This window comes from Electrona antarctica, assembly GCF_951216825.1.
Source record: "Electrona antarctica genome assembly, chromosome: 18".
Taxonomy (NCBI): Eukaryota; Metazoa; Chordata; class Actinopteri; order Myctophiformes; family Myctophidae; genus Electrona; species Electrona antarctica.
Genome location: NC_136799.1, coordinates 7,361,944 through 7,388,615, shown reverse-complemented (window position 1 = coordinate 7,388,615; position 26,672 = coordinate 7,361,944). Strand labels below are relative to the sequence as shown.

Below are 26,672 nucleotides of genomic sequence, written 5' to 3'. Positions count from 1 at the left end.
ATACACAAACATGTACATATGAACTGTATTTCAGGTGTATCAAATCAGTACAGTACAGTACAGTACAGTACAGTAGAGGGACCCCTGGCCTGGGAACCCTCACATGGTAACTGTCATTTCTCAAAGGTTTCTGACGCGGGGCGGCTCGCCGGAACCGGCCCGGCCCTCTGGGCGTGTTCCTAGGGGTCTGGATGTTCCGGGGACGGGACCCCCACACGGAGTTGCACCACTTACTTCACACGGGTGATTTTTTGTTTTAGTTTGTTTTCTCTCTCCTTTTTATTTGATGTAATCATGGTGAAGTAAAATTAATGGTTGGTAGAAGAGCATCAATTAGTTGTTTTTAATGATAGATAGGGGCAGATATCAATACGATTTATCTTCTTCCTGCTCCTTTTCTTTTTTTTATGAAATATGTAGAAAAGTATACGGTAAAATGATAATCATGTAAAAATAATACATTTAAATAAATAAAAAGGAACTTTGATTGGAGCTGAACTGCTTTAATAAACAACAGAAGTTGTTCAAGTATTGTCTCGTCAAGGTGGAGCCTGTGGAACCGTTGCGGCTCGAGAATCCGCCATTCCTGAATAAAGTGCCTGGTGCTGGGAGTCTGGTGCAACGCACAGGGCCTGACCTGGTGAGAGCAGGAGTGGACCTGGTGACCCCTGGATCCTGCAGGAGTCATGTGTCATATCCTGGCAGACTCCTGGATTTCTCTCCCAAAATTCATCAGAACACAGGAGATTACATCTACTGTGAAAACCCAGACATTTCAGTGCATTCAATCATATGGGCAGAAATCGCATTGCAAACAATCATAGGCTACAGAGATGTTCACTTAAGTAATGAATGGTTATTAAAGATGGATCTTACATTGCTACAGTCATCAAATCCATGTCTGTAGGCCTCCTTTTCCCCATCTGTCATCTCAGTTTGTTTATCCTGTTTTACATTTAGCCCTACAAGACCTTGTTGCGCCACGGTGAGCTTGCATATGTACAATTTACACCGGATGTTTGCCCCAGAGCAGTGGTTCCCACTGAGAGGCACATGCTGCACAGGATAGGACCAGATGGAAGCAGATAGTCGCATCCTTATATATGTTCCACCGGGAACGAAGAGGAGTAAGTAAGTAGTGGTTCCCGAGGTGGGGTCCGGGGACCCCCCGGGGTCCTTGAGGGAGTTCCAAGAGTCCCCAGCTAAATGATGGTTAGGAACCAAATGGACCCTTGTGGGTCTGTAACTCAGAGAGTGTACAAATGGTTCCATTTGTAAATTGATTTTACAATATAAATTGGGGGTCCCAGAGATAGAAATGTCATTAAATGGGGGTCTGTAGACAAATATGCATGTCAAACCGGGGGTCCTTGAAATTAAACGAGTTGAGAATCTCTGGTAGAGCTGTAACAATCTTCTCTTATCTCTTATGGGGGTCCCTGGCATGTGATTTCAAATGGGGGCCGCAGGCTAATTAGTGTCAATTTGGGGGTCCTTGACATGAAAAGGCTTGGGAACTACTGCCCCAGAGAATAGAGGGCATGCACGTGACATCATCATCAACACCGGAAATTATTAAACGCCTACTGAAAATGACTTTCCGGCTTCGACAGCCCAAACATCCAAACAGAAAAGTCCTATATGATAGCATTAAACAATGTTAAATGATGTTAAACTCACTTCATGCATGCGCATACCCTCTGACGCTGGGGAGGGTACATGGCATGGCATTAAGCTCTATTACCGACTAGTGTCTGGAATGCTGAGACGTTCTTCATGCATTCAAAGTACAACACAATATGAACAAATTTTGGAATTACACAGGATAATTAACTTATTTAATAACAAAGATGTGCATACGAATCTATTTTAAAACAAAACTTTTAACTAAAAAGAAACCATCTGCACTATCTGCATCCTTAGCCACCAAACAGATATGGTACAAAATTGCAAAATAGCAGCCAGAAACATACTGTACATGTAGTAGACAACGCTGGTTGTCCGCTGTGGATCATGTGTGAACATGGCCACCATAATGTCGGCAATCTTTACCAAACATTGCCGATCTACAAACTCACGTGTCGTATAACTTAGTGAGAGCTTAGCTTATGGTCCAATGCTAGGGTTGTTTACTAGGGATGCTAGGGTTCAAGAAGCCTTGGTACCCTGGGAGGTTTGTTTTAGGCTTCAAAGTGGTTCAAGTAAAACATGTGGACCAAAACACACTTTCTTACTCGAGGCAAGCATATGTCTTGCAGTGGAGTTATGGCAAGTGTCCCCTGCCAATATGGCGGTAACGTTGATGTAATGTCTTATTAGATTTTATGATTTGGAACCATAGAACCATTGTTGGTTACGGTATCCATAGCAACAAGCGCCATCATGGTCGCCCAGCAAAGAAAGCAAGCAGCTGTGAAGTGAACAACGTTTTTCCAACGTTGGGTTGGAAAACCCCCCACTGCGGGTCCAAATTGATCTCTTGTGGGTCTGTAACTCTGAGTGTACAAAAATAACCAACTGGACGCTTGTGGCTCCATTTGGTTCCATTTGTACACTCTCAAGAGTTAAATGAACACCGAGGATTTGATAAGAAAATGGTATCAAATGGGGGTCCGCGGCCTGGTGCATATCAAATTGGGAGTCGTTGAAATAACATAATAAAAAAGAGGCTTAGAAGAATCACTGTTTTATCATGTACAATTTGACATGGATGATCTTAACTAAGACACTTCATAACGTGGTTACATTAAAATATGAAACTACAAGTCGTCACTGTCAGGTGGAAACGTTGTATGAACAAAACCGTCGCTTTTGAGGAAATATATATGTAGGTCGGGAGTTGCTTATTGTCGGCATCAGCCTCCCTATTTTTGCCAATGCCACTGTTGGCAACAAAATCGTCGAAACATTAGTTTGCGTGACACTGTCTTACAAGTCTCACAATGCAGTGTTTCCCAAAGTGGGGTCTGGGGACCCCTAGGTGTCCTTGATGGAGTTCCAGGTGGTCCCCAGCTAAATGATAAACCAAATGGACCCTTATGGGTCTGTAATTCAGAGTGTACAAACATTTGTACACTCGCAGAGTTAAATAAACAGTCAATGATTTTACAATATAAATTGTAAAATATTTTCAAATCGGGGTCCTCGGGCTAATTAGTGTCAATTTGGGGGTCCTTGATGTGAAAAAGTTTGGGAACCACTGCCAAAAAGTGCAATACTTAGTTTAGACTAGTCATTAGTCCTATAACCCATCTCAAACCGTCACCTCCCAATGGGGCTGCACACCTAAACCTAACCTTAACCCTCTCCCAACCCTTAACGCACCCCTCACCAACCTTAATCCGGTCGTCTTAATGCACGTCTTAACGTCGTTGCCTGACAGCGACGACCTCAAGCTAGACACAAGAACGGATGTGGAGCACAGCTGGAGACGCATGGTGACAAAGTCTTTTTCCCCGTCATGCATTGCAGACAAATAAAACTAAATCAAAACTAGACTTCCCTTATTGATGGACAGACAGGTCAAGGTTCTACTCCAGTCTGGCCAGAGTTCAGTCCCCGGTGATTCTCAAAGTGGGGTCCGGGGACCCCCCTGGGAGTCCCTGAGGCGGTCCCCCAGCTAAATTATCCATAGTTAGGATCCATGGCCCTAATATTGCACACCACACTGGGGGACATCCTTAATATTAAAATAAAAAGTTTATTTTTTATTTATTAGAACTACTGGTTTCGTCAACAACCAGTCCTCTGTTCCCCAGAAAAAACAGTACAGGTCCATTCCAAACGCTAGTTTATATATATGTTTTTAAGTGTGTGTGTGTCAGCGCTGTCCAGTGTAAGCTCGGAACCAGGAGGAAACGGACGCGGTGGCGGATGAAATCATCCCTCCAGAATTGGCTGCTGGCTGAGAGACCTGCATCAGAGTACTCTGAGACACATCCATGGGCTGGAGGGAGGGAGGACAGACAGACACACACAGTTTTATTTGTCTGCAATGCATGACGGGGGAAAAGAAAGAAAGAAAGAAAGACAGACAGACAGACAGACAGACAGACAGACAGACAGACAGACAGACAGACAGACAGACAGACAGACAGACAGACAGACAGACACAGACAGACAGACAGGGGTTCAGATCTAATCATAGTACATGTTTGATTGATTGATTGATTGATTGAAGTGTAATGCTTCCAAGGAAGCCCAGCCCATATGAACTTACAGGACACTGTTACTATTACATAAGCAATGAACCGACAATGACACAATTCACAAACAATGATCAAATGAATAACCGACTGAAAACAGCCAAGCTTCATGGCCGGTAGAACAGCCGGATGGTAACCGTGAGGTTCCCAGTTGGATCCCTGTGGGCTCCCCCAGAGTTAGTGTCGAAGTGTCCTTGAGCAAGACTCTGAACCCCTGATTGCTCTCGATGTGCAGGTTGGTGCCTTGCACGGTTTCCTCTGCCATCGGTATATGAATGCTGTGTGTGAATGCACAATCTATGTAAAGCGCCTTGGATAAAAGCACTATATAAATGCACATTTACCATCCATTTAAATATAACGAGGGTGTGTAGTACAGTACCTGTGAGGGCATGTCACATGTATAAATATAGTCGTAGAGTAGTACAGTATACCTGTGAGGGCATGTCACATGTATAAATATAATGAAGGCGTACAGTATTACAGTACCTGTGAGGGCATGTCACATGTATAAATATAATGAAGGCGTACAGTATTACAGTATACCTGTGAGGGCAATGGGCATGTCACATGTATAAATATAATGAAGGTGTACAGTATTACAGTACCTGTGAGGGCATGTCACAGAAGCGTGGGCTGGGGACCGTCTCCCAGTCTGTTCCCAGGTCTGTCTCGTCGTCAGTCACCTCGTCCTCTCCGCTCTCCTCCGCTCCACCCTCCTCTGGCAGCACAAACTCCATCGACTCCTCCAGGTCTGGACTCACCTCGAACGGACCCGTCCTTACGCGCGCGCGCGCGCACACACACACACACACACACACACACACACACACACACACACACACACACACACACACACACACACACACACACACACACACACACACACACACACACACACACACACACACACACACACACACACACACACACACACACACACACACACACACACACACACACACACACACACACAGTACAACATCAATTCTTAACCTTTTTTTTGTTTGACTCCCGGATTGATATGCCTTAGACCCACGGTTCTCAAAGTGGGTCCAGGGGTCCACGATGCATAGCCAGGGAGTGTGGTTGTAGGTGTATGCTTATCGGTGTTGCGAGGATGAGGCATTGTAGATTTAGGGCTCCATTTTCATCACCGCTAGACCCCCTTATTATCCCTAAACGTCTTTTTTTTTTTTACTATTTTGCTAAACATTTTTGAATAGTTAAAATGGTCCTTGGTTCTGGTGACTGACTGAATGTATATCAAATATCTAAATGCTGAATCAAGCAACATAAAAACGGTCTGGGGTTTTCACAAAAGCCTGAGTACATTCTGATGCCATTTTGTAGTGCCTTAATGTGTGTCGCTGTTGCTGCACACAGAACAGACAGCATCTGTTTTGCCCTACTCTGGCCTCTTCACCTCATTATCTTCACCTTCTTCTAAAGTATGTGTTCCATATTGTCCTCCTAGGCTTACAGTGCAAATTGAAATGGCTGAACAGACATGTTGTGGTCATCTTTGTAGACTATAGAGTGAAGAAGAAAACGCTGCCTTGCCCAGAGTATATTGCGAGCGACACCCGCATCCAACCTACAGTACCTGCCCAGACTGGGGTTGTCGGGGGTTAGGGTTAGGCAGAGCCATAGAGTAAGACAAGAGGTACGACAACTCCGTTCACTTCATGGGGCCAGTCTCTTCTACATAGACTTCTATTGGCGAAGAGCATTGCGAAGAGTGACAATGTCCTGGAGTGGACCGGAAGTTGGCAGAATGCACTGGACTCAGTCAACAGCCCAGCTTTAATGATCTTAAATCCCTATAGCCGATCAACAAGCTCACAATGCGTTGCATTGTGAGCTTGTAGATCATTGTAGATCTTGTAGATCGTTTTTAGTAATAAAAACATGAACATTACAGAGACTTCAGTTGTCACTGTACAAAACTTTATAACAGTTGTCATGTTGCACACATGCCTAAAATTGCTGATATTTGTGCCGCCCTCGTTGAAAACAATGTATTTCAAACTCCAGCTCATCACTCTCCAGGTTGCATGAACAGCACTCGTCTCGGGTGCTCAGTTCTCTGCCCCTTCAATGTCGTAACTCTGTCTTACTCTATGGCTCTGGGGTTAGTTACATCCAACCTACCTTCAATGTCGTAACTCTGTCTTAGTCTATGGCTCTGGGGTTAGTTACATCCAACCTACCTTCTATGGCGTAACTCTGTCTTACTCTATGGCTCTGGGGTTAGTTACATCCAACCTACCTTCAACGGCGTAACCCTGTCTTACTTTATGGCTCTGGGTTTAGTTACATCCAACCTACCTTCTATGGCGTAACCCTGTCTTACTCTATGGCTCTGGGGTTAGTTACATCCAACCTACCTTCTACGGCGTAACTCTGTCTTACTCTATGGCTCTGGGGTTAGTTACATCCAACCTACCTTCTATGGCGTAACTCTGTCTTACTCTATGGCTCTGGGGTTAGTTACATCCAACCTACCTTCTATGGCGTAACTCTGTCTTAACTCTATGGCTCTGGGGTTAGTTACATCCAACCTACCTTCTATGGCGTAACTCTGTCTTACTCTATGGCTCTGGTGTTAGTTACATCCAACCTACCTGCCCAGACTGGGGTTGTCGGAGGCGACCAGGAACATGAGGTTCCTCAGCGTGTGTTGTGGGTGGAGCTTCTCACTGTCAACATGCTAGATACGCGCACACACACGCACACGCGCACACACACACACACACACACACACAAGGAATGTTTAATTAAAAATTACATTTAAATCTTTGTTTGCCATGTTCCAACCCTAACCCCATGGGGAACAACAGAAAGCAGCAACATGTGAGCTTGCGGTCGTATGACATTCTTCTTCAGGCATAATAAATAAGGTGAATACCTGAAATACCCTTAGAGTATATATGAAGGAAATACCCTTAGAGTATATAGGAAGGAAATACCCTTAGAGTATATATGAAGGAAATACCCCATCCATGTAAAGGCCCGAGTAGTCAGAGGGAGCTTAAAAAAAAAAGAAAAAGAAGATCCAGAGCCTATGATGCAGCCTGTGATACAGCCTTGACATAAACGCTTTATTTTTGTATGACTCGGCCGGGGGATTGAAGCCACTGAGCTGGTTCAATGTAGAGCTACAGTGCACATATAAGAAGATAATAAATAAACACCAGCTACTGTAAAGCCCTGGGGCTTTATTCGGACGGAGGCCTACATATTATACAGTGGTCAGACGGGAACAATTCAAGCTTGCAAAAAAAGCACAAGACACAAAACAAAAAAGAAAAACAAATGAAATGGCAACATACATAAACAGCAATATGCTACAATGATGAAGAGACAAGATACATTGTGTACGAACACACACACACACACACACACACACACACACACACACACACACACACACACACACACACACACACACACACACACACACACACACACACACACACACACACACACACAGAGCAGTGTTACCTGAGAGAAGCAGAGATGCAGTATGTTGGTGTTGAGTTTGGTCAGAGTTCTGGTGAAACGGTAGCGACTCAGGTTCTCTCCACAGAACTCACTAGAACACAAACACACACAGACACCTTCATCACAGAACTCACTAGAACACAAACACACACAGACACCTTCATCACAGAACTCAATAGAACACAAACACACACAGACACCTTCATCACAGAACTCAATAGAACACAAACAAACAAACACACACAGACACCTTCATCACAGAACTCAATAGAGCGTTGCAGTCGCTCTATTGAGCCAGGGACCAGGAAATGAATCCCAATGCATTTTTCCCATAGACATTTCAAAAGGTATTTATTTAAAGACGGTTACGCCGCGGACAAAGCCAACTCGAGTCGTGACAACTCATGACAACACAAAGAATATTTTGGACCAAACAAATAATTACAAAGAAAAACAACAAAAAAAGTGTTGTAACCTGCCGTTTTTTTTTTCTTTCTAATTATTTGTTCGGCCCAAAAAATTGTGTTTGTTGTCATGATTTGTCACGACTCGAGTTGGCTTTGTCCGTGGCGTAAACGGCTTTAAATAAATACTTTCTGAAATGTCTATGAGGAAAATGAACGGAGAATCATTTCCTGGTCCATGGTAGGGGGCGGGACTGCGACGCTCTATAGAACACAAACACACACACATTCATCACAGAACTCACTAGAACACAAACACACACACAGACACCTTCATCACAGAACTCACTAGAACACAAACACACACCTTCTTCACAGAACTCAATAGAACACAAACACACACACCTTCATCACAGAACTCACTAGAACACAAACACACACACAGACACCTTCATCACAGAACTCACTAGAACACAAACACACACACAGACACCATCACAGAACTCACTACAACACAAACACACACACAGACACCTTCATCACAGAACTCACTAGAACACAAACACACACACAGACACCTTCATCACAGAACTTACTAGAACACAAAGACACAGACCATTTATACTCTAAGTCTTAGAGTATAAATGAGTATAAATGGTCATGTCATGTTCAGGAATAAAGTCAAAGTCAAAGTCGTACGATTTGTCACACACGTTACCGCAGTGAAATTTGTTCTCCGCATTTGACCCATCTCTTGGAGCGGTGAGCCACAGCCAAGGAGCGGTGAGCCGCAGCGTGCGCCGCGCTCGGGAATCATTTGATTAGTAGATTTGACCCCCAATCCAACCCATTGATGCCGAGTGTCAAGCAGGGAGGCATTGGGTCCCATTTTTTACAGTCTTTGGTATGACCCGGACGGGGATCGAACCCCGACCTCCCAGTTTCAGGGCGGACACTCTAACCACAAGGCCACTGAGCTGGTACAACAAGGTTGCAGGTGTATGATCTTAGAGTAGGTAGACCTTCGGTATCGTTTAATATCTCAACCAGTTAAAACTCTACACTGTTTTCACCCTAGACTAAATATGTTTAAGGATCTTAAGGTGGTTGCACACTGGACGCGTTTTTCGGAAAACCGATGGAGAAACGCAGCTAAAAATCCGAAAAACGTGCTCGGTGTGTGGAGACCTTTAGTGTGAGAATTGGGATGCTAGTGTTCATGTGGTTATATAAGTCACTGTAAGAAAAATAGCCAGCAATCCTTCTGGTACTTAAACGGTCCGTCAAAAAATACTTTAGACTAAAAATACTTTAGACTGACCGTGATTCAGTGTTGCACCCAGGTCCGCCCTAATAAAGCTGTCACAATAGTTTGCATTATTGTCTCCACCAGGCCGAAGGCATGGGGAGAGAGTATGTTTTGCACTCCGTCCGTGTGTGTGTGTGAGTCCGTCCCTCCGTCCAGGTGTGTGTGTGTGTCCATCCGTCTGTGTACAGCTAATCTCCGGCACCGTTAAAACCCGGTCGATGCCAAATTTTGCACACACACTCCCTGGATGCAAACGATGAACCTCTTTATATTACTTCTCCAGATTCAGTCCAAAAATCCCGCAAATCGTTACACACTATCTCTATAGTCATGTGTTCAAGGCGGATCTGTCTGATATTTCATATTCCATCCTAATTGTCTAACATTGGCTTTCAAAGTTTGCAGGATTTGCCCGTTTTGAACAAAAAGCCTCAAATCATGAACGCAGCATGCAATTTACATGAAATCTTTCACAGACTTTCCTACTAGGCTGAGGAATATATCCCACCCTTTTCACATTGGCCTGTTATAGCGCCACCAACAGGTGGATTTTTTGCAACACACATTTTTGGAACAAAATGCCTCAAATCATCCAATTGCCATCCAGGGCGTAAGAAGAAATGGCACCCTTTTCACATTGGCCTATTATAGCGCCACCAGGAGGCCACAACCTGACCTGCCCTGGTGGAGACTTGTGCCCCGAGGGGCACTTTTTCGAGTTCATACATGCTGAGGAAGGCTTGACGTCGCAGCGCGTCCGTGTTGGTTTGCCGTTTGTCTGTGCATGACAAATTAATTGGTTAACGTGTACTGTACCTGTTACAGAGCTTCATAATGAGTTAATGAGTTGTTAATTGGGTAGTGTAGGTTAATTGGGACAGGTGTGTACCTGTTACAGAGCTTCTTAATGAGTTGTTAATTGGGCAGGGGTAGGTTAATTGGGACAGGTGTGTACCTGTTACAGAGCTTCTTGGGCAGGTTGACATCCAGGATGTGAGACAGGATGTTAGCTAGCTGGGTGGCGTAGCACAGCGCGGCGCTGATGGTGTGAGCAGGATTGATATGGTCCAGCTCTGTTGGACACACACACACACACACACACACACACACACACACACACACACACACACACACACACACACACACACACACACACACACACACACACACAATAATTAGGGTCAACATGTTAAACACAGTTTACTTAGGCCTCTTTTAGACGGCGACCATCTCCAGATAAAACGGCAAAGTCCAGTTGCGTTCTAATTATTTATTGACCCTTACTAGAGAACGCACACTTTATGAAAACACTATAATGTCGCTAGGTGGCGCTAACGGGCTGCCAAATAGACCAGTCACCCACATACAAGAAGAAGAACCAGGTAGCCCCCCCTTCACGCAACCCTATCAGGGTTTTGAATGACGCCTCCAGACCACGACGGGGTTGTGGCCGTCACTCGCTGCCTGCTTCCTATACTAACACATCGAGGTGACAGACAGGCCGACAGGCAGCCCAGATGCAATTTCTGGGGTCATTTTGTAAACAAATACATATTTAGCCCCATGATCGAATGCCCCCACCCCCCCTGTCAAAAATAGCTAAAAATAGAAAATGAACACTCCTTTTACTTTCCCTCTAACCTAAAACATAAATCTTGGTTGAAAAAAACTAAAGTTGTCCTTTTAAATATACAAATAAATGACATTTAATAATGTTATACTTCCAAAAAAAGCTTGTAGATCTGCTATTTTTGAAAAATCATGAAAATGTGGTGCAAATCGTTGACTATATATTCTTTCAGAGCAAACGAGGGGGGTGTCGACGGCCAATTACATATATTTTTGGGGGTCCTTGACATGAAAATGGGGGTCATGAAAACGACTGACATGGGGGTTATTCAGAAAACTGTCAGGACTTGGAAGACATTTTGTAGAAATAAATGGGTTAAAGACAGCCCTCGTGCTGTGTAGGACAGACGGTGGGTCGGGTGTCGTCACCTGGTCCTTGTTGGCTGCTGCTCTTCTCCTCCACCCAGCTGTAGTAGGTGGAGCAGTCCCCGTTGCTGGGCAGGGTGACGGGGGTCCCTGTGATGCTGATGCTGGTCTCTCCGTTCTGGTCGTCCCAGACCCAGCGGCCAGACAGGTACGTGGTCCGACAAGCCTCCGCCAGCTCACTGACCGTGCTGGAGGTCAGCGCCGGGTCGCACTCCGCCAGCACGTCCGCAGGGTCTCTGAGGGACAGGAAGAGTGGACGGGGACGTATTACGCAGTGTTGTTTTCGTCGACTAAAACTATGACGAAAAATGTTCGGCGACTACCTTTTTTCCACTGACAAAAACGACATAAAAACTAAATAAAAACTAAGCTGATATGAGCATGTAGATCTTCTGTTTGTGAAAGATTGTGAAGATGTGTCACAAATCATATTCTTTCACAGCAAACATTTTTATGTCAAATCTTGCTTCTGGGGGTCCCTGGAACAACATTTTCAGATGCGGACCGCGGCCAAATTCACATAATTCTGCGGGTCCTTAACATGAAAACGTTTGAGAACGACTGACATAGGTTTTTCAGAAAACTGTTAGACATTTGTAGAAACAGGTCCTCAGGTCTTAAGGCCTATTCATATTCCATTTTTCTGTGAAGAGGTGACCACCGAAAACTACAACATGACGGCATGCTGCGGTGGTCACCGCTCACACAACACGTCTGTTTTTACTAACCACCGTTTTGGTGGTCACCTCTTCACTGACAACATGACTATGAATAGGCCTAATAATGGTTCAATTGTGGACATCTGATGGACAATGTATGATGTTAACCTTTAACCCATTAGACCTGAGGCTAATTCTACAAACGCCTTCTAAATTATTTCAAAATTATTCAAACTTTCAAGATTTTTCCAAAATGTTCAAAAATATCCTGCGAGTTTCAAGCCATGGTCAAAGTTGAACAAATAATTTACAAAACACAGTGACACAGTTTGAGGTGTGGCAGTGGTGAACAAATATTTCATTTAAAACTTGTTTGATTTTACTGTAATCATACCCGAAGGCAATTCTTCTCACACTCAATGCATCACATCTACTTGCTTTTCTTTTTTAATGGGCTGAACTGAGAACTTAAACCCTATAAACGAGGTTCCACAGGGCTCTATACTTGATCCGGTAGTTCCCACAATATCCCAGCCTCTACCATATCTATTGGGAAAAAACAAGCTGATCTACAAGCTCACAACGCAACGTGAGCTTGTAGATCTGCTATTTTTGCCAAATGGTTGCCCCAGAATAGGGACGGTAGGGTTAATTTGGTTAAACCATGTGGCAATAAACACTATTATAAAGCAATAGTGATTATAGCAAATCTATTCATTAGTCTTTGAACAGACACACTATACTGTACAGTATGTCTGACAAGTCTCAAAGAGAAGTGCCCTTGAGGTTGGAGAAAGATGATGTCTGTCATCTCCATAGGCCGATCAACACGGCCTTCCCTTTCGCTCCTCATGAAGTTTCGTAAAGTCTTTGCCCACCGTCGGGGGGTGGTATTAAGCGATGGCCACGCTGTACGAAGGGGCCGGTGTTTCGGGGGTACCTTTCCCCGTCAGCCTGAGTGTGTTGGCCTCCACGAGGCTTCCAGTCTGCCCGCTGGCCGTCGCCATGACGTGTCGCGAGTGGTGGATGTTGGTGAAGCACTCGTGGCAGCGCTTGCCGACAAGGTAGATGATCTCGATGCAGGAGAGCAGGACGCACACCAGGCTGGTGACCACCATGAAGATGGTGAAGATCCTCTTCTCGGTGGGCCGGGCGATGAAGCAGTCCACCTGGTTGGGACACGGCTTCTCACTGCACTTGATGAGCGAGGGGAAGTCGTAGCCCTCGTAGATGCGGTACAGCAGGTAGACGAAGGTGACGTCCACTACGATTTTGAAGACCAGGGTGAGAACGTAGGTCCACCATAGGCCGCCGCGCTTCTTCCCCGTGTTCTTGTAGAGGCGGCGACAGTTCTCGCCGTGCTTGAGGCGGTTTTTGCGCTCGCGGTCCTCCCGGTAGGCCACGTGCATCACCACCAGGAACGAGGGACAGGTGACGAAGATGAGCTGCAGGGCCCACAGCCGCACGTGAGACACGGGGAAGAAGTGGTCGTAGCAGACGTTGTGGCAGCCCGGCTGAGCCGTGTTGCACTTGAAGTCCTTCTGCTCGTCACCCCAGACCTTCTCCGCGGCCACCACGAACACCATCACCCTGAAGAGGAACACTATGGAGAGCCACACGCGTCCGAAGGCCGTGGAGTACTTGTTCACCCCACTGAGGAGGCCCTGGAGGAATGCCCAGTTCATGGTGGTGAGCTGGACTCACAGACTAGACTGCCTTCCCTCTTCTGGAAGACAGATGGAATACAGTAACAATTTATTAACCTGACAGTCAAACCTCTTGTGTTTAATAAAGCTAAGACAAGAAATAAATGGGTAAGTAATGTTAGATAGGACTGGATACATGCATTGCAGTTATGTTACATATCTCCTCAAAATACTAAGAAATTAGTATAAAATTATTAAACATGCAATTAGCTTTTTTTTAAAGATTTGTTTTTGTCATTTGGCCTTTATTGATAGTTGACAGACAGGAAAGTGGGAGAGAGAGAAGGGGAGAGACATAAAGGACGGACGGAGCATGAACGGGACTCGAACACGCGACGCGCTGTCTGGCCAGAGCATGACGCATGGACCACAACCACTTGGCCCCCCCAATATCTTTTAAACATTTTTTAGTAAAGAAAACAGTGGTTGACTCACTTTCATTCACACAAGATTCACACATAAGATACAAACAAACAAACATATATTAGGCCTACGAACTTACGAAGTACGAACAAACAATCAAACAGCTTTTTCAGCCACTAGCAAATGCTGTGCTAGAGATAATCATAGGCTTACTGGCTTTTACAATAGGCTATATTCCATGCGTAATAGCGCGTATCCATAAATCAACGTTGCCGAAATGTTGCAAATAACAACAAAACGATATAATACATAACAGCCGATGTAGATTTCCTTGAATATACTTACAAAACTAACAAAAGACGCTCTTTCGTTCCGATCTGCGTGGAAGGAAGCGGAGGAACGGGGGCAGCAGACCGAATCCGATCCGTGGGGAATCTCAGGAGTTTCTCAGTCAACAACGAACGAACGGAGGAGGCGCAGACAGTGGGTGGGTGGAGTTGATGCAAATCCATCCAGCCAGGCATGTTTAGTTCTTCGTACGGACCTGTCCAGGTGTGGCATTGTGGCAACATGCCTGCAGGTCTAGTACTCTCCACGCAGTGACCATTAGTCTCCAGTCTCCACTGACTGTTCAATGTTCATGCCGTTCTGTTCATACAAATCTAGCCCCAATATGTTCCCTCAGTCCCTACGCTCGATCATCTACAGAATGAGCGTAGGGACTGAGGGAACATATTGGGGCTTATACAAATCCTGTCCATTAAAGCTTTGTAGCGTACTTATATGTTAATATAATAATATAACTAGTCTAGCAGCGCATCGGCAGTCATGGTAAAGTAAAAGTAGTGGCTGCCGCTGGCATCATGCCATGGTGGTGATCACGGAGCTGACTACTCTCCCTTGATCATCCACTGAGACATTGTGGTGACGGCCGGGTAGGACACCTACTGGTTGAAGAGTAGTAGGGCAAGTTGGCCAACTGTCCGAAGCACATACAGTAAACCAAGAAGCCATTATGTTGCAACATGCGAGGTCTCCAGCAGATTTTGTGGTCCAAGACAACACAACACCTACTTTTTTTCCCTTCGTAAACACGCTCCATGTCAATGTTGTCAATCTTAAGCTTGAGTTCTGTGGTGATTGCAAGGTTCCCAAAGACCATGCACTTTGTTTTTGTTAAGTTTAAAGATAGTTTATTGTTGTCGAAGCAGTGTTTGATTGATTGATTGATTGAAGAATTTATTAACAGTTTGCAGAATTACAGTACATTTCAAGCACAAACTCAATACAAAGGCTGTTAACTGTGAGTGGACGACCCAATTAAGCATTACACTTGTTTCCAATAGGGTCCACCATGTTCAAATCATCAAAACATTTAGAGACGTACAAATAGACACTTCTATAGACAGAACAGGAATTCATCATAAAGGAGGTAAAAAGGGAAAAGAAACATATACAGTGAGGGGGAAAAAAGGGGTGGGCGGTGGGGGGATTCACGTTCAGCTCCGTTAATTTGTTTATTTTCCTTGGAGGAGCTGCGTTGGGTCCCCAAGTCGGCTCCGTGGCCGTACCTTGAGTTGGCTGTGTGGCCGTGACCGTCTCTTGTGTTGTCCTTGCGTTCGTGTTTGAGGGATTCCGATTTTACAGGGGCCAGTTTCGAATTGCAGCCGTCCGTAGGTGCCCTTTGAGAGCGGTTTTGAAAGAGTCAAGGGATTCGCATGTCTTAATGACAGTTGGTAGGGCGTTCCACATTTTGGTGGCATAGGAGCGAAAAGAATTTAGTCCCTTGTTTGTGCCGAATCTGGGTTGTACATGGTTCGTTGCACTCCCTCTGGTGTTGTGGGTGTGGACTTCGTTAACATTAAGGAAGTATCTAGACAGGTACATGGGTATCTTTGTGGTGTATCGAATCTTGTGGACCAGACCCATTGCAAGATGCTGTACTCTGTCGTCGACCCTAAGCCATTCCAGCCTGTCGAAGTGGGCAGGGGTGAGGTGGGTTCGGGGGGCTAGGTCAAGTAGGAGCCTGACCAGTTTGTTTTGGGAAGTCTGGAGCCTGGTTTTAAGGGCCTTTGAGGTGCTGTGGTACCAGGAGGTGCATGCATAGTCAAAGAAACCCTGTACAAGGGCTCCTGTTAAGGTCTTCAAGGTGTTTTTGTTGACCAGTGAGGAGATCCTGTAAAGGAATCTTGTTCTATGGTTGACCTTTTTGATTACGTTGGTGGCCATTTTATCACCGGAAAGATTAGCCTCCAGGATGGAACCTAGGTAGGTAATTTCATCTTTACGTGTGATAACATTGTCACCCACTTTAACCAAGAAGCCATTTGCCATTTGCCTTGTTTATATTTAATTAATTCTGTTGTCATGGTTTGCACATGCTGCTGTACAGGTGTTTGTCATCTGCAAAAAGTACATTGTTATATTTGGTATATGGTATCAAATATAACAATGTACTTTTTGCAGATGACAAACACCTGTACAGCAGCATGTGCAAACCATGACAACAGAATTAATTAATAGGTCATTGATATACATGATCAATAGTTTTTGTCCCAGAATTGATCCCTGCGGTACTCCACACGTGATGTTTTGAAGATTTGTTTTGCATTCTCCCAGTTTTACATACGAATACAAAACTGCTTGCCCCAAACCGTGAAGAACGGTCACCCCGACCACGCTAAAAATCTCCGCCGAAGTCGCCCCCAAAAGTCCGGACAAGTCGCCCCGTAAAACCGTTGTATTCGAGGTAACATTTTTCCTGTACTTTTAAACAGAGAGAGAGCGAGAGATTTTTACCTGTACTTTTGGGGGCTAGACAGAGAGGAGGAGGTAAAGTGTCTAGCTATAGTGAGTGGAGGGGGCCCAAGGGGGGGTCATCAGCCCCTTTTATTTGATTGTGCTGGGTCGTTACTACAACAGATCAACTGTAGGAATGTAACCATTTATTTGAGTGAAAAAATTAACAGGTCAAGTTAATATATACAGACGCCACTTTAAAAAAAGTTGAACAAAAAATATATATAAAACGCTACTTCAATACTAGAAGAAAAAAAAAGTTCAGTGTCATAGGGTCATGGTTAGTTTCAAAGTCCAGCAAAAAAGTAATGGAAATGGTCTTCAGTGTCACGTAGTGGTCAGTGGTCACTACTCTCTCCCCATGCCTTCGGCCTGGTGGAGACAAATATAGGAAAAATTGCATTAGTACCAGTACAACAGTGGTTACAACAGTGGTCCTTGAGGGGGTTCCAGATGGTCCCCAGATAAATCTTTAACTCTGTTTTACAAACAGAGGATATGATGTTATTATCCAAAGTGCCTTGGACTCTGCATGGCAGGGGCGTCCTCCTCCCTGAGCCAAGCTTGCGCCTAACCACATACCTGAATGGGACTGGGTGTTACATCGGTTTATACCATCAGAAACAAAAGAGTTGGGTGAGGCAATGTCTACCAATAAGTGCAGTGAATCACCGGCCCGGCACATGTGGCACCAGAGCCTGTCATTAGCGTGACAATGAACAAAGTTCATCCAAGAGGTCCATGCACACAGATGCTCTACAGTGGGGCGGTGGTGGCTCAGGGGTAGAGTGGCCGGATGGTAACCATGGTTGCCAGTTCGAACCCGGGCTCCCCCAGAGTTAGTGTCAAAGTGTCCTTCAGCAAGACTCTGAACCCCTAATTGCTCCTGATGTGCTGGTTGCTGCCTTGCATGGTTTCCTCCGCCATCGGTGTGTGAATGTGCTGCTGGTTGTGCCAATCACCAGCCTAAAAAACTGAGGTGACCGAAAGCCTTCACAGTGACTACCTCCACTGTTCCAGAGACTGGAACAATGTAAGAAATGGTTAAAAAGGAACCCCATGGGACATTATTTCAGCTTGGTACCTGGCAGAATTTTAAAATACACACTTAACCCATTTAGGCCTGAGGCCGATTCTAAAATCGCCTCTAAATCTAAGTTTTCTGAAAAATATACTGTACATACCGTACAGAACCCCAAAATGGGTTCCCGGCCTGAAGGGGTAAAACACCAAAAGGGGTTCACGGCAGAATAAGGAAAAACAGTATAGATGTGATCTGAACGTTTTCAGCTAATCTTTTGGCAGTTTTTGTCCTGCAATAGAGGCAAGATGTGCTTGAATCTTAATAATAACCATTTATATGTATTCCTTGGATCCTAATTGTATCGACACATGTGTTAATTTGTCCCTGTAGGTTGTTTATTTCAATAGTTATGCTGTTTTCTCCATTTTCGGATTTGGGTAGGATTGTGTAACAAAGGGTTAAAAATGAACCCCATGGGACCTTCTTTTAGCCTGTTACCTGGCAGAATCTTAAAATACACCCTTCAAGGATTAAGAAAAAACGTCAAAAAGTCCACTCCAAAAAGTTAGTGAAAAGAGAAGTGTAGATCTGATCTGAACGTTTTCAGCAATATTTTTGCAGTTTGTCCTACAATAGAGTCAAGATGTGCTTGAATCTTAATAATAACCACTTTAATGAATTCCTTTGGTCCAAACTGTATAGAAAAGTTGGTTAATTTGTCTCAGTAGGTTGTTTCCTTCAAAAGTTACTGTTTTCTGTTTTTTTCCATTTTCGGATTTGGGTAGGATTGTGTAAGAAAGGGTTAAAAATTAACTCCATGGGAAATTTTTTCTTGCCGGTTACCTGGCAGAATCTTAAAATACACCCTTCAAGGATTGAGAAAATAACTGTTGGAACATAAAAATCCACCTAAGAATTTAGTAAACAGAAATATAGATGTGATGAAAGATCCTAACATTTTCAGCTATTTTTGTGCAGTTTTTGCCCTGAAAAAGTCAAGATGTGTTTGAATCTTCATAATAACCATTTTTTTGAATTCCTTGGGTCCTAATTGTATGGAAACATTCATTCAAAGTATAGGCACATTAATTTGTCCCTGTAGGTTGTCTGTCAATAGTTATGCTGTTTTCTCTTGTCTCTTCATTTAGGTAGGGTATGTGTAAGAAAGGGTTAAAAATGAACCCCTTTGGACAATATTTTCTTCTTGTTACCTGGCAGAATCTTAAAATAGACCCTTCAAGGATTCCGAGAAAACAGGTGGCGTTAAAAAATCCACCCTATGTGCATGAACCCCCCGTTCCATCTAGACTAATGATGCGCGCGCATTTTCAAAATGGCCATGGCCACTGTCCCACTTTGACTGTTTTGCTAATGAACTGTGGCTAAAGATGAGATCGGATCAAAACATGGATTAAAGAATATAAACCCCTGGATAACGTAGCTACGCTTTTCGATATCGGTCATAATTTCATAATCGTGCACCCCTAGTTTCAATGAACTGTACTTATGTTCAAGTAATTCAACCAACAATACTCAAAAAACAGTCTTTTGAACACACATTTAGTCTTTAGTCTTCTGAAATGATTGTCTTATAGTCTAGTCTTAGTCGACAAAATATCAAAAACCTTAGTCGACAGAAATGTACAGTTTGTCGTGAAGGTGACTCTTCTTTTCACCTGCTAATCTGGTAATCAATTTGCCATTATGAGAGTGTGAGAGATTAAAGGAGAATTCCATGCTAGAAGGCTTTCTTAGCTTTCTTTGTAGTCGTTACGTCCCCAAAGAGGTCCAGGTGTTTTGTGCAAAAACTCCTTATTGGCCATTTCCCCTAACATAAGCCCTCAATGAATTGTATTGAAGGGAATTGAATGGGGCTATGGGGTGTTGTGCTAATTCGCTTATTTCCATCGAAATAAGTAGTAAAGTGTGCCGCTTGGGATATTATTTACATTATGAAGAGAGGATATATACAAAAAAATAATTTTGAGCGAAGGAAATAAGCAAATTAGCACAAAACCCCATAGCCCCATTCAATTCAATGCAATTAATTTAGTGCTTATTAGGGGAAATAGGCAAGGAGCTTTTGCACAAAATAACACCTGGACCTCTTTGGTGGGGACGTAACAACTACAAAGAAAGGTAAGAAAGCCTTTTAGTATGGAATTCTCCTTTAAAGTATGTAGCTGTAGCATGCTGCAAGCTGGATTTGTACTCTGCTACCAGGGAAACTATATTTATAAGTAGTATATGATGATGATATGCATTTGTGGCGACTTCAACCAAGATCTTTTGAATCCACACAAACTCAAATAAACAGATGACTTCATAAATAGAATGTATAGTATGAATTTATTCCGTTTAATATCCAAACCTAGTAGAATAACAAGGAACAGTGACCTTAATTGGCATTTAATATTACAAATAATATTTAAGGCAACATTGAGAGAGGACAGACACAAAAACATGCACATTCAAACGCTTAATCACTGAAAACTCCATCAAAGCCCTCAGAAGGGATCTCGCTAGGCAGAATTGGAGCAGTGTACTGAATGAAAGGGTCGTAAAAAAGCACACAACACATTCTTAAATACTCAAATACTCAGTAGTGTATATAATAAGAATTGCCCCGTTAGAAAATATAAAGATAATAAGCCTGAAACAACTAAACCCTGGATGACAAAGTGACAAAAAAACATTTGTAAAAAAATAATTTAGATAAGCAATTTATAAACAATAGGACTATAAATAGACATTTTTTATAAATTATACAAAAAGTTAATAACTATTATGAGCCAGTAAAAATAACTATAACATCATCCTAGAAAAAAAGAACACCAAAGGACTATAGAATATATTAAATGGGATCATAAGGAAAAATTCAACCCAAACAGGCTTTCCAAAGCAATTAATTGACCAAGAACAAAAAATAGATAGCATGAAAGATATTGCAAACGGTTTCAACAGTTTTTTTTGTAAATATAGGACCTGAACTTGCAGACAAAATCACAACACAACCTGATAACAGTGGACGGCAGATAGACCTAGGCTTTACTAATCCACGTTCAATATACTTGAGAGATGTGGAGGAGCAGGGCGTCCTTGAAATGGTGGCCAAATACAAAAATAAGGTATCAGATTGTAACGACATGAGCATGTCATTGATCAAAATGAGTGGGGGGGGGGGGGCGGCAGCTGCTGTGGGGGGTTTCGGTCTGTTCAGCAGTAGCTGGTAAACTGCCGCTAACTGCCGGCGGTGACGACATGCGTTGCGCCGTGCTTGTGGTTAAGGTAAGGGTTTGGGTTAGGTTATGGTTATGGTTACGGTAAGGGTGTTCCGCGGCTCATACCGTTGCAGACATTCGTTGCGCCGTGCTTGCGGTTAAGGTAAGGGTTTGGTTTGGTTATGCACTCGCTGTCCCTCTATCCAGCAGCATTTGCAAACCATAACAGAATAAAGTAAATATAAACAGTGGTTCGACAACAATACATCTTTAAACTTAACAAAACAAAGTTCATGGTCTTTGGCAACCATGCAATGAATCACCACAGAACTCAAGCTAAAGATGGACAACATTGACATAGCGTGTTTTTGAAAATAGTACATTAGGTGCCGTTTTGAACGACAAAATCTGCTGCAGATCTCACATAAGGCTTGTGGGAGTCAAGATAGCAAAGAGCATTTCTGTCAACAAGGCAAAACACATCCTCAATCCCAAATCACTACATATCCTGTACTGCACCATGATATTACCATACCTCTCCTATTGTGTAGAACATGGGCGCCCACACTTTTTTGAATTCAGAGCTACTTTCTAAATGCCCAGCTAAACGAGATATACCCACCATTTTTTTTTATCCCATTGCTGAAAATAGTTTTTTTTTAAAAAAATGTACCTTTGGATTAGTGGCGCTGATGTTACATACAATAGAAGAGTAAAAATGGAATTGTTTTCTTCCTTTTGGTACATAACTTTGTAATGCTACTGATATTTGTGCGCAACACTCTTGAAAACAAAGACATTGCATTGTGGGTTTGAGCTGACATGCCCTTTTTTATGTCAATCAATCAAGTCAAATCGCCTTAATTCAAGTGGCAGATGCCTTTTTATAATTACTTGCGCAAGCAGAGCGTGCAAGTAATGTTATCAGTCAGGTGCTACGATGCGTATGTCCCTTAGCAGCACATGATATGACGTCATATGCTCGCACGAAGAAGACCGTGCCGGTATGTTTTACGTCATGCTACGAAGCGTATGTCCCATGATGTGATGAAGATATGTACCAATGTCCCTTAGCAGCAAAATATATGACGTCAAATGCTGGCACGGGACATACGGAAGCAGACCGTGCAGGTATGTTTTCCGCGTATGTCCCATGACGTGATGAAGATATGTACCAATGCCAGGGTATAATTGGTTTACGATGGTGACGTAATGATATGTTTCAGTGTCGGGTGGATTAAAAAAAAGGGACATATGCATCAAAACACCCAAGTAACCACATTATACCACTAATCAACTCAGAAATGACATACATAGACATACACATATATAGACATATGAGCATATGACGTGATGAATATATGTACCAATGCCAGGGTATAATTGGTTATCGATGGTGACGTAACGATGACATGTTTCAGTGTCGGGTGGACTAAAGGTAATGCCCCTATGTATACATGTATGTAATCTGACACCACTGCCATAACAGGCATAAGTAATCATTACCATACTTCAAAATACTACTTTTTCTCCTCCAAGTGCAAGGTACGTAGCAAATAGCTAAACCTAGTAATTCAATATTGCAAACGTTCCTTCACAGAGAGGCTGAGATTTGAAAGTTTGTAGCGGTCTACAGTAGTTGCACGCTCTGCTTGCGCACTAGTGTGTGCAACAAGCAAGTAGGCACTACAGTTGCCTACTTGCACTGCAATTCTAGTTAAATTATATATTTTTAGGGGCATCATGTGATCTACTGGTAGATCATGATCTACCTTTTGGGCACCCCTGGTGTATTAGTATGGGGAAATGCATACAAGACAGAAATTCACTCACTTTCCATCCTACAAAAAAAAGAGCCGTACGAGTCAGACACAATACTGGGTTCCGTGAACATGTGAACATTCTCTTCTATAATTCCCGCATCCTAATGTTCCCAGATCTAGTCAAATTCAAAACAGCCCAAATCATGAACAGAGCAAAATATAACTTCCATCCAATGTACAAAAGAGATTTCCAGATAAAGAGAGCTACTATAACCTAAGAAACTCATTGGACTTTGGGCAGCCGCTGGTCCAAACTACCCTCAAATTCATGTGTTTCCTCTTGCGGAGTGTCACTGTGGAGTGAGCTGGCTGACGATGTAGATAATATAGATCTCATTGAAAATAATTATATAGATTATACCACTAGTATTATACAATATATTATTGTAGTATTATATAGATTATACCACAAGTATTACACAATATATTATTGTAGTATTATATAGATTATACCACAAGTATTACACAATATATTATTGTAGTATTATATAGATTATACCACAAGTATTACACAATATATTATTGTAGTATTATATAGATTATACCACAAGTATTACACAATATATTATTGTAGTATTATATAGACTAGACCTGTTCCAATATATTAACTGGAAATTAGATAGATTATATAGAGGATGTAGATAATATATAGATAATATAAAATACTTATATAGATCATACCACTAGTATTATACAATATATTATCGTAGCATTATTCATTCATTCCATACATAGGCCTATTATCTAATTATCTTTTGTTTCGGTCGGGTATCGCAGCTCTAGTGAGAACGAGGTATGTGCGGCACACAGGAGATAATGGAAAGCCAAACAGCTCAGCAGGTAAGATTTTATTTCTGGTCCTTGACTCATGTGGGCACAACGGAGCAGTTATTTTATTTCATCCCCTGTACATGTGACAGGGGATGATGGGAACTCAGGGTTCCCATTGGCATGATGGGAACTCTTTCCCATTCCTGGAAATATCTTGAAATTAGAAAAAAAACTTTGTGTGTGTGTGTGTGTCTCCAGACTCATGATTATTGAGCCCTCGTTCGAGGAGGACCCTGACACGTAAATGCATTTTCTTTTATTATCTCGGGTACAATTTAGAAAATCAACTATCAGAATCGGCTGTCTTTTCATCATCTAGAGTCTAGATGATGCAAAGTATTGAGATATACATTTTCATGGACAAAAAGTGGCACTGTTGGAGCTTTAGCCTGTGTTAAGCCAGTTAGTTGTGAAATATTCTTCCGTGTGTGTTGTCAACACCTCGGGTAGTAATCAAACACAGTGGGCTATACAGTGGCCTAACCCAACCCTGTTCTCTCTCTCCCCTCAGGATGTACGTTTTACCCCGTGGGGCCAAAAGAGCTCCTGTAATATCAGAGTCCTCGGAGGATGAGGACCCCGACACGTCAATGCATTTTCTTTTATTATCTCGGGTACATAGATTCAATTCAAAGGTTCCTTACCCAACATCAACATGGAGTCCAACAAGCCGGTGGCGTTGGGATTGTGCCCGGGGGATGGAGTGTGTAGCTGAGGGTTACTTACTTAAAGGACTATGTTGGGACTGCACTCGCTTTGACTGAAGGACTGCCATTGGATTTTATTTTTCATGTCATATGAAAGCAGGGAATCATAGCTTCAAATTGACATTGGTTGTTCAAGTTAAATTGATGTGTTGATGATGTTATAGTATTTACCATTGCAATATTGTTATAAAAAAGTTAAAATGACCATTGAACACCTGCAACTGCACTGTTTAATATTTCATGAGGACTTGGTTTCAATACATGAGCCCAGTATTGACTGGGTTCTAACTGACACAAAATGTGACTTATTCATTATGATCGGTTTGAAAAGTAGAAATATAGGCCTCCTTCTTATAGCTGCCTCCTTCCAATAAAAGCCGGAGACAAATAAAAGCCCCGGATAATAAATGAAGATTTACGGTACTAACTGTGTGTGTGTGTGTGTGTGTGTGTGTGTGTGTCTCAGACCAAAAAAGGTCCACTTCAAAAAAGCCATGAAGCATGTACCTGCAAGGACTGTAAGTATGTTTTTGAGTACGTTTTTTTTAACCAGGCTGGAATCAGCACATTTACGGCTATGTAGATTCCCAAATTGTACCACTTTTCATTAGCAGCCGCTGCTGCTAATGAAAAGTGAAATAAAATGCAAATAAAATTGAGCTGTTGTTGAAGCTGGAGCTGTTTTGTTGTCATTATGTTGCTTGTCTCAAGCTGATGTCATACCTGGAATCCCCCCCCCCCCCCCCAATTCTAACCACTAGGAAAATCAGGGATTTGCCGTACTGCAGCTACAAGACGCCTCCCCCTTAAGAGTCATGGGCGTGGCCACAGCGCTCTTTGCTACACCCGGCAGACCCTCCGGCGTCTGATCAAAGTGTTGTCCCGGGTCAAACCCAAACTCTGTAAGTATGACCTGTACCCCCCCCCCCCCCCCCCCCTCCCCAGTGCAAGCGTCCCCAGTGCAAGCCAGGAGCCAGCTGGACCCAAAAAGGTCCAGTTAAAAAAATCTACACAACCTGTACCCCCAAGGCCTGTAAGTATGACCTGTACCCCCCTCCCCAGTGCAAGCGTCCCCAGTGCAAGCCAGGAGCCAGCTGCCAGACCCAGAAACAAACTAGAAAAAGTGCCCTTCTGGGCACAGGTCTCCACCAGGAGGATAGGACTGTGTGAGATGTTTGGCAAAATGTTTAGGAGTAATATAAACATGTTTGCCTTTGATGGCAATTGGATGACTTGAGGCATTTTGTACCAAAAATGTGTTTTGCAAAAATCAACCTGTTGGTGGCGCTATAACAGGCCAATGTGAAAAGGGTGGGATATATTCCTCAGCCTAGTAAGAAAATGTGTGAAAGATTTCACGTAAATTGCATGCTGCGTTCATGAATTGAGGCTTTTGTTCAAAACGGGGCAATCTTGCAAACTGTGAAAGCCAATTATAGCCAATTAGGATGGAATATGAAATATCGGACAGATCCGACTTGAGCACATGACCATAGAGATACTGTGTAACGATTTGTGAGATTTTTGGACAGAATCTGGAGGAGTAATATCAAAAAATGTGTTTTACAAATGTCGGCCTCCTGGTGGCGCTATAAAAGGCAGATGCGGAAAATGCAGGTCAAAGGTTTGTCCTTGGCCTCTAGGGAGTGTGCATGCAACGTTTCACGCAGATCGGTGCAGTTTTAGGTAAAAAATGTGAAAAGCTGCCTCATGGTGGCGCTATAACAGGCCGTTCTGGAAAATGCAGGGCAGAGGTTCATCGTTGGCATCCAGGGAGTGTGTGTGCAAAGTTTGGCATCGACCAGGTTAACGGTGCCGGAGATTAGCTGGTAACAGACGGACGGAAGGACGGACGGACGGACACACACACGGACACACACACACACACGGACGGAGTGCAAAACATACTCTCTCCCCATGCCTTCGGCCTGGTGGAGACAAAAAGTGTAATTCAAAAAGAAAAAGAAGTAAATAAATAAAATGGATCATTAGTTATTTTTGAATTAAAGCTGCTATAAGCAATAATATGTCAAAATTTGAATGACTTTAATGACCAGGTTTTTTTCGACCAATGACAAAGCTTCTATAGAGACTACATTTTTTGGGGGAGCGTTTTATT

At 43.1% G+C, this 26,672-nt stretch overlaps 2 protein-coding genes across 2 annotated transcripts; both read right to left on the bottom strand.

Annotated features, from left to right (window-relative positions):
* Window positions 1-1,824: 1,824 nt before the first annotated feature.
* On the bottom strand, window positions 1,825-12,183 carry LOC306942697 (beclin 1-associated autophagy-related key regulator-like; the record flags this gene model as incomplete). Its single annotated transcript, XM_079528706.1, has 7 exons — window positions 1,825-3,946; window positions 4,814-4,985; window positions 6,833-6,918; window positions 7,713-7,803; window positions 10,381-10,498; window positions 11,424-11,710; window positions 12,167-12,183. 7 exons carry the CDS (start codon window positions 12,181-12,183, stop codon window positions 3,821-3,823), a joined length of 897 nt encoding a protein of 298 aa, XP_079384832.1. The 3' UTR covers window positions 1,825-3,820.
* Window positions 12,184-12,972: 789 nt separating this feature from the next.
* LOC306942696 (gap junction beta-4 protein-like) lies at window positions 12,973-14,678 on the bottom strand (the record flags this gene model as incomplete). The annotated part of the gene is made up of 2 exons (XM_079528705.1): window positions 14,494-14,678; window positions 12,973-13,805 (listed from the first exon to the last, which is right to left on the bottom strand). The coding sequence occupies exon 2, from the start codon at window positions 13,762-13,764 to the stop codon at window positions 12,973-12,975; it is 792 nt and encodes a 263-aa protein (XP_079384831.1). The 5' UTR covers window positions 13,765-13,805; window positions 14,494-14,678.
* Window positions 14,679-26,672: the final 11,994 nt, after the last annotated feature.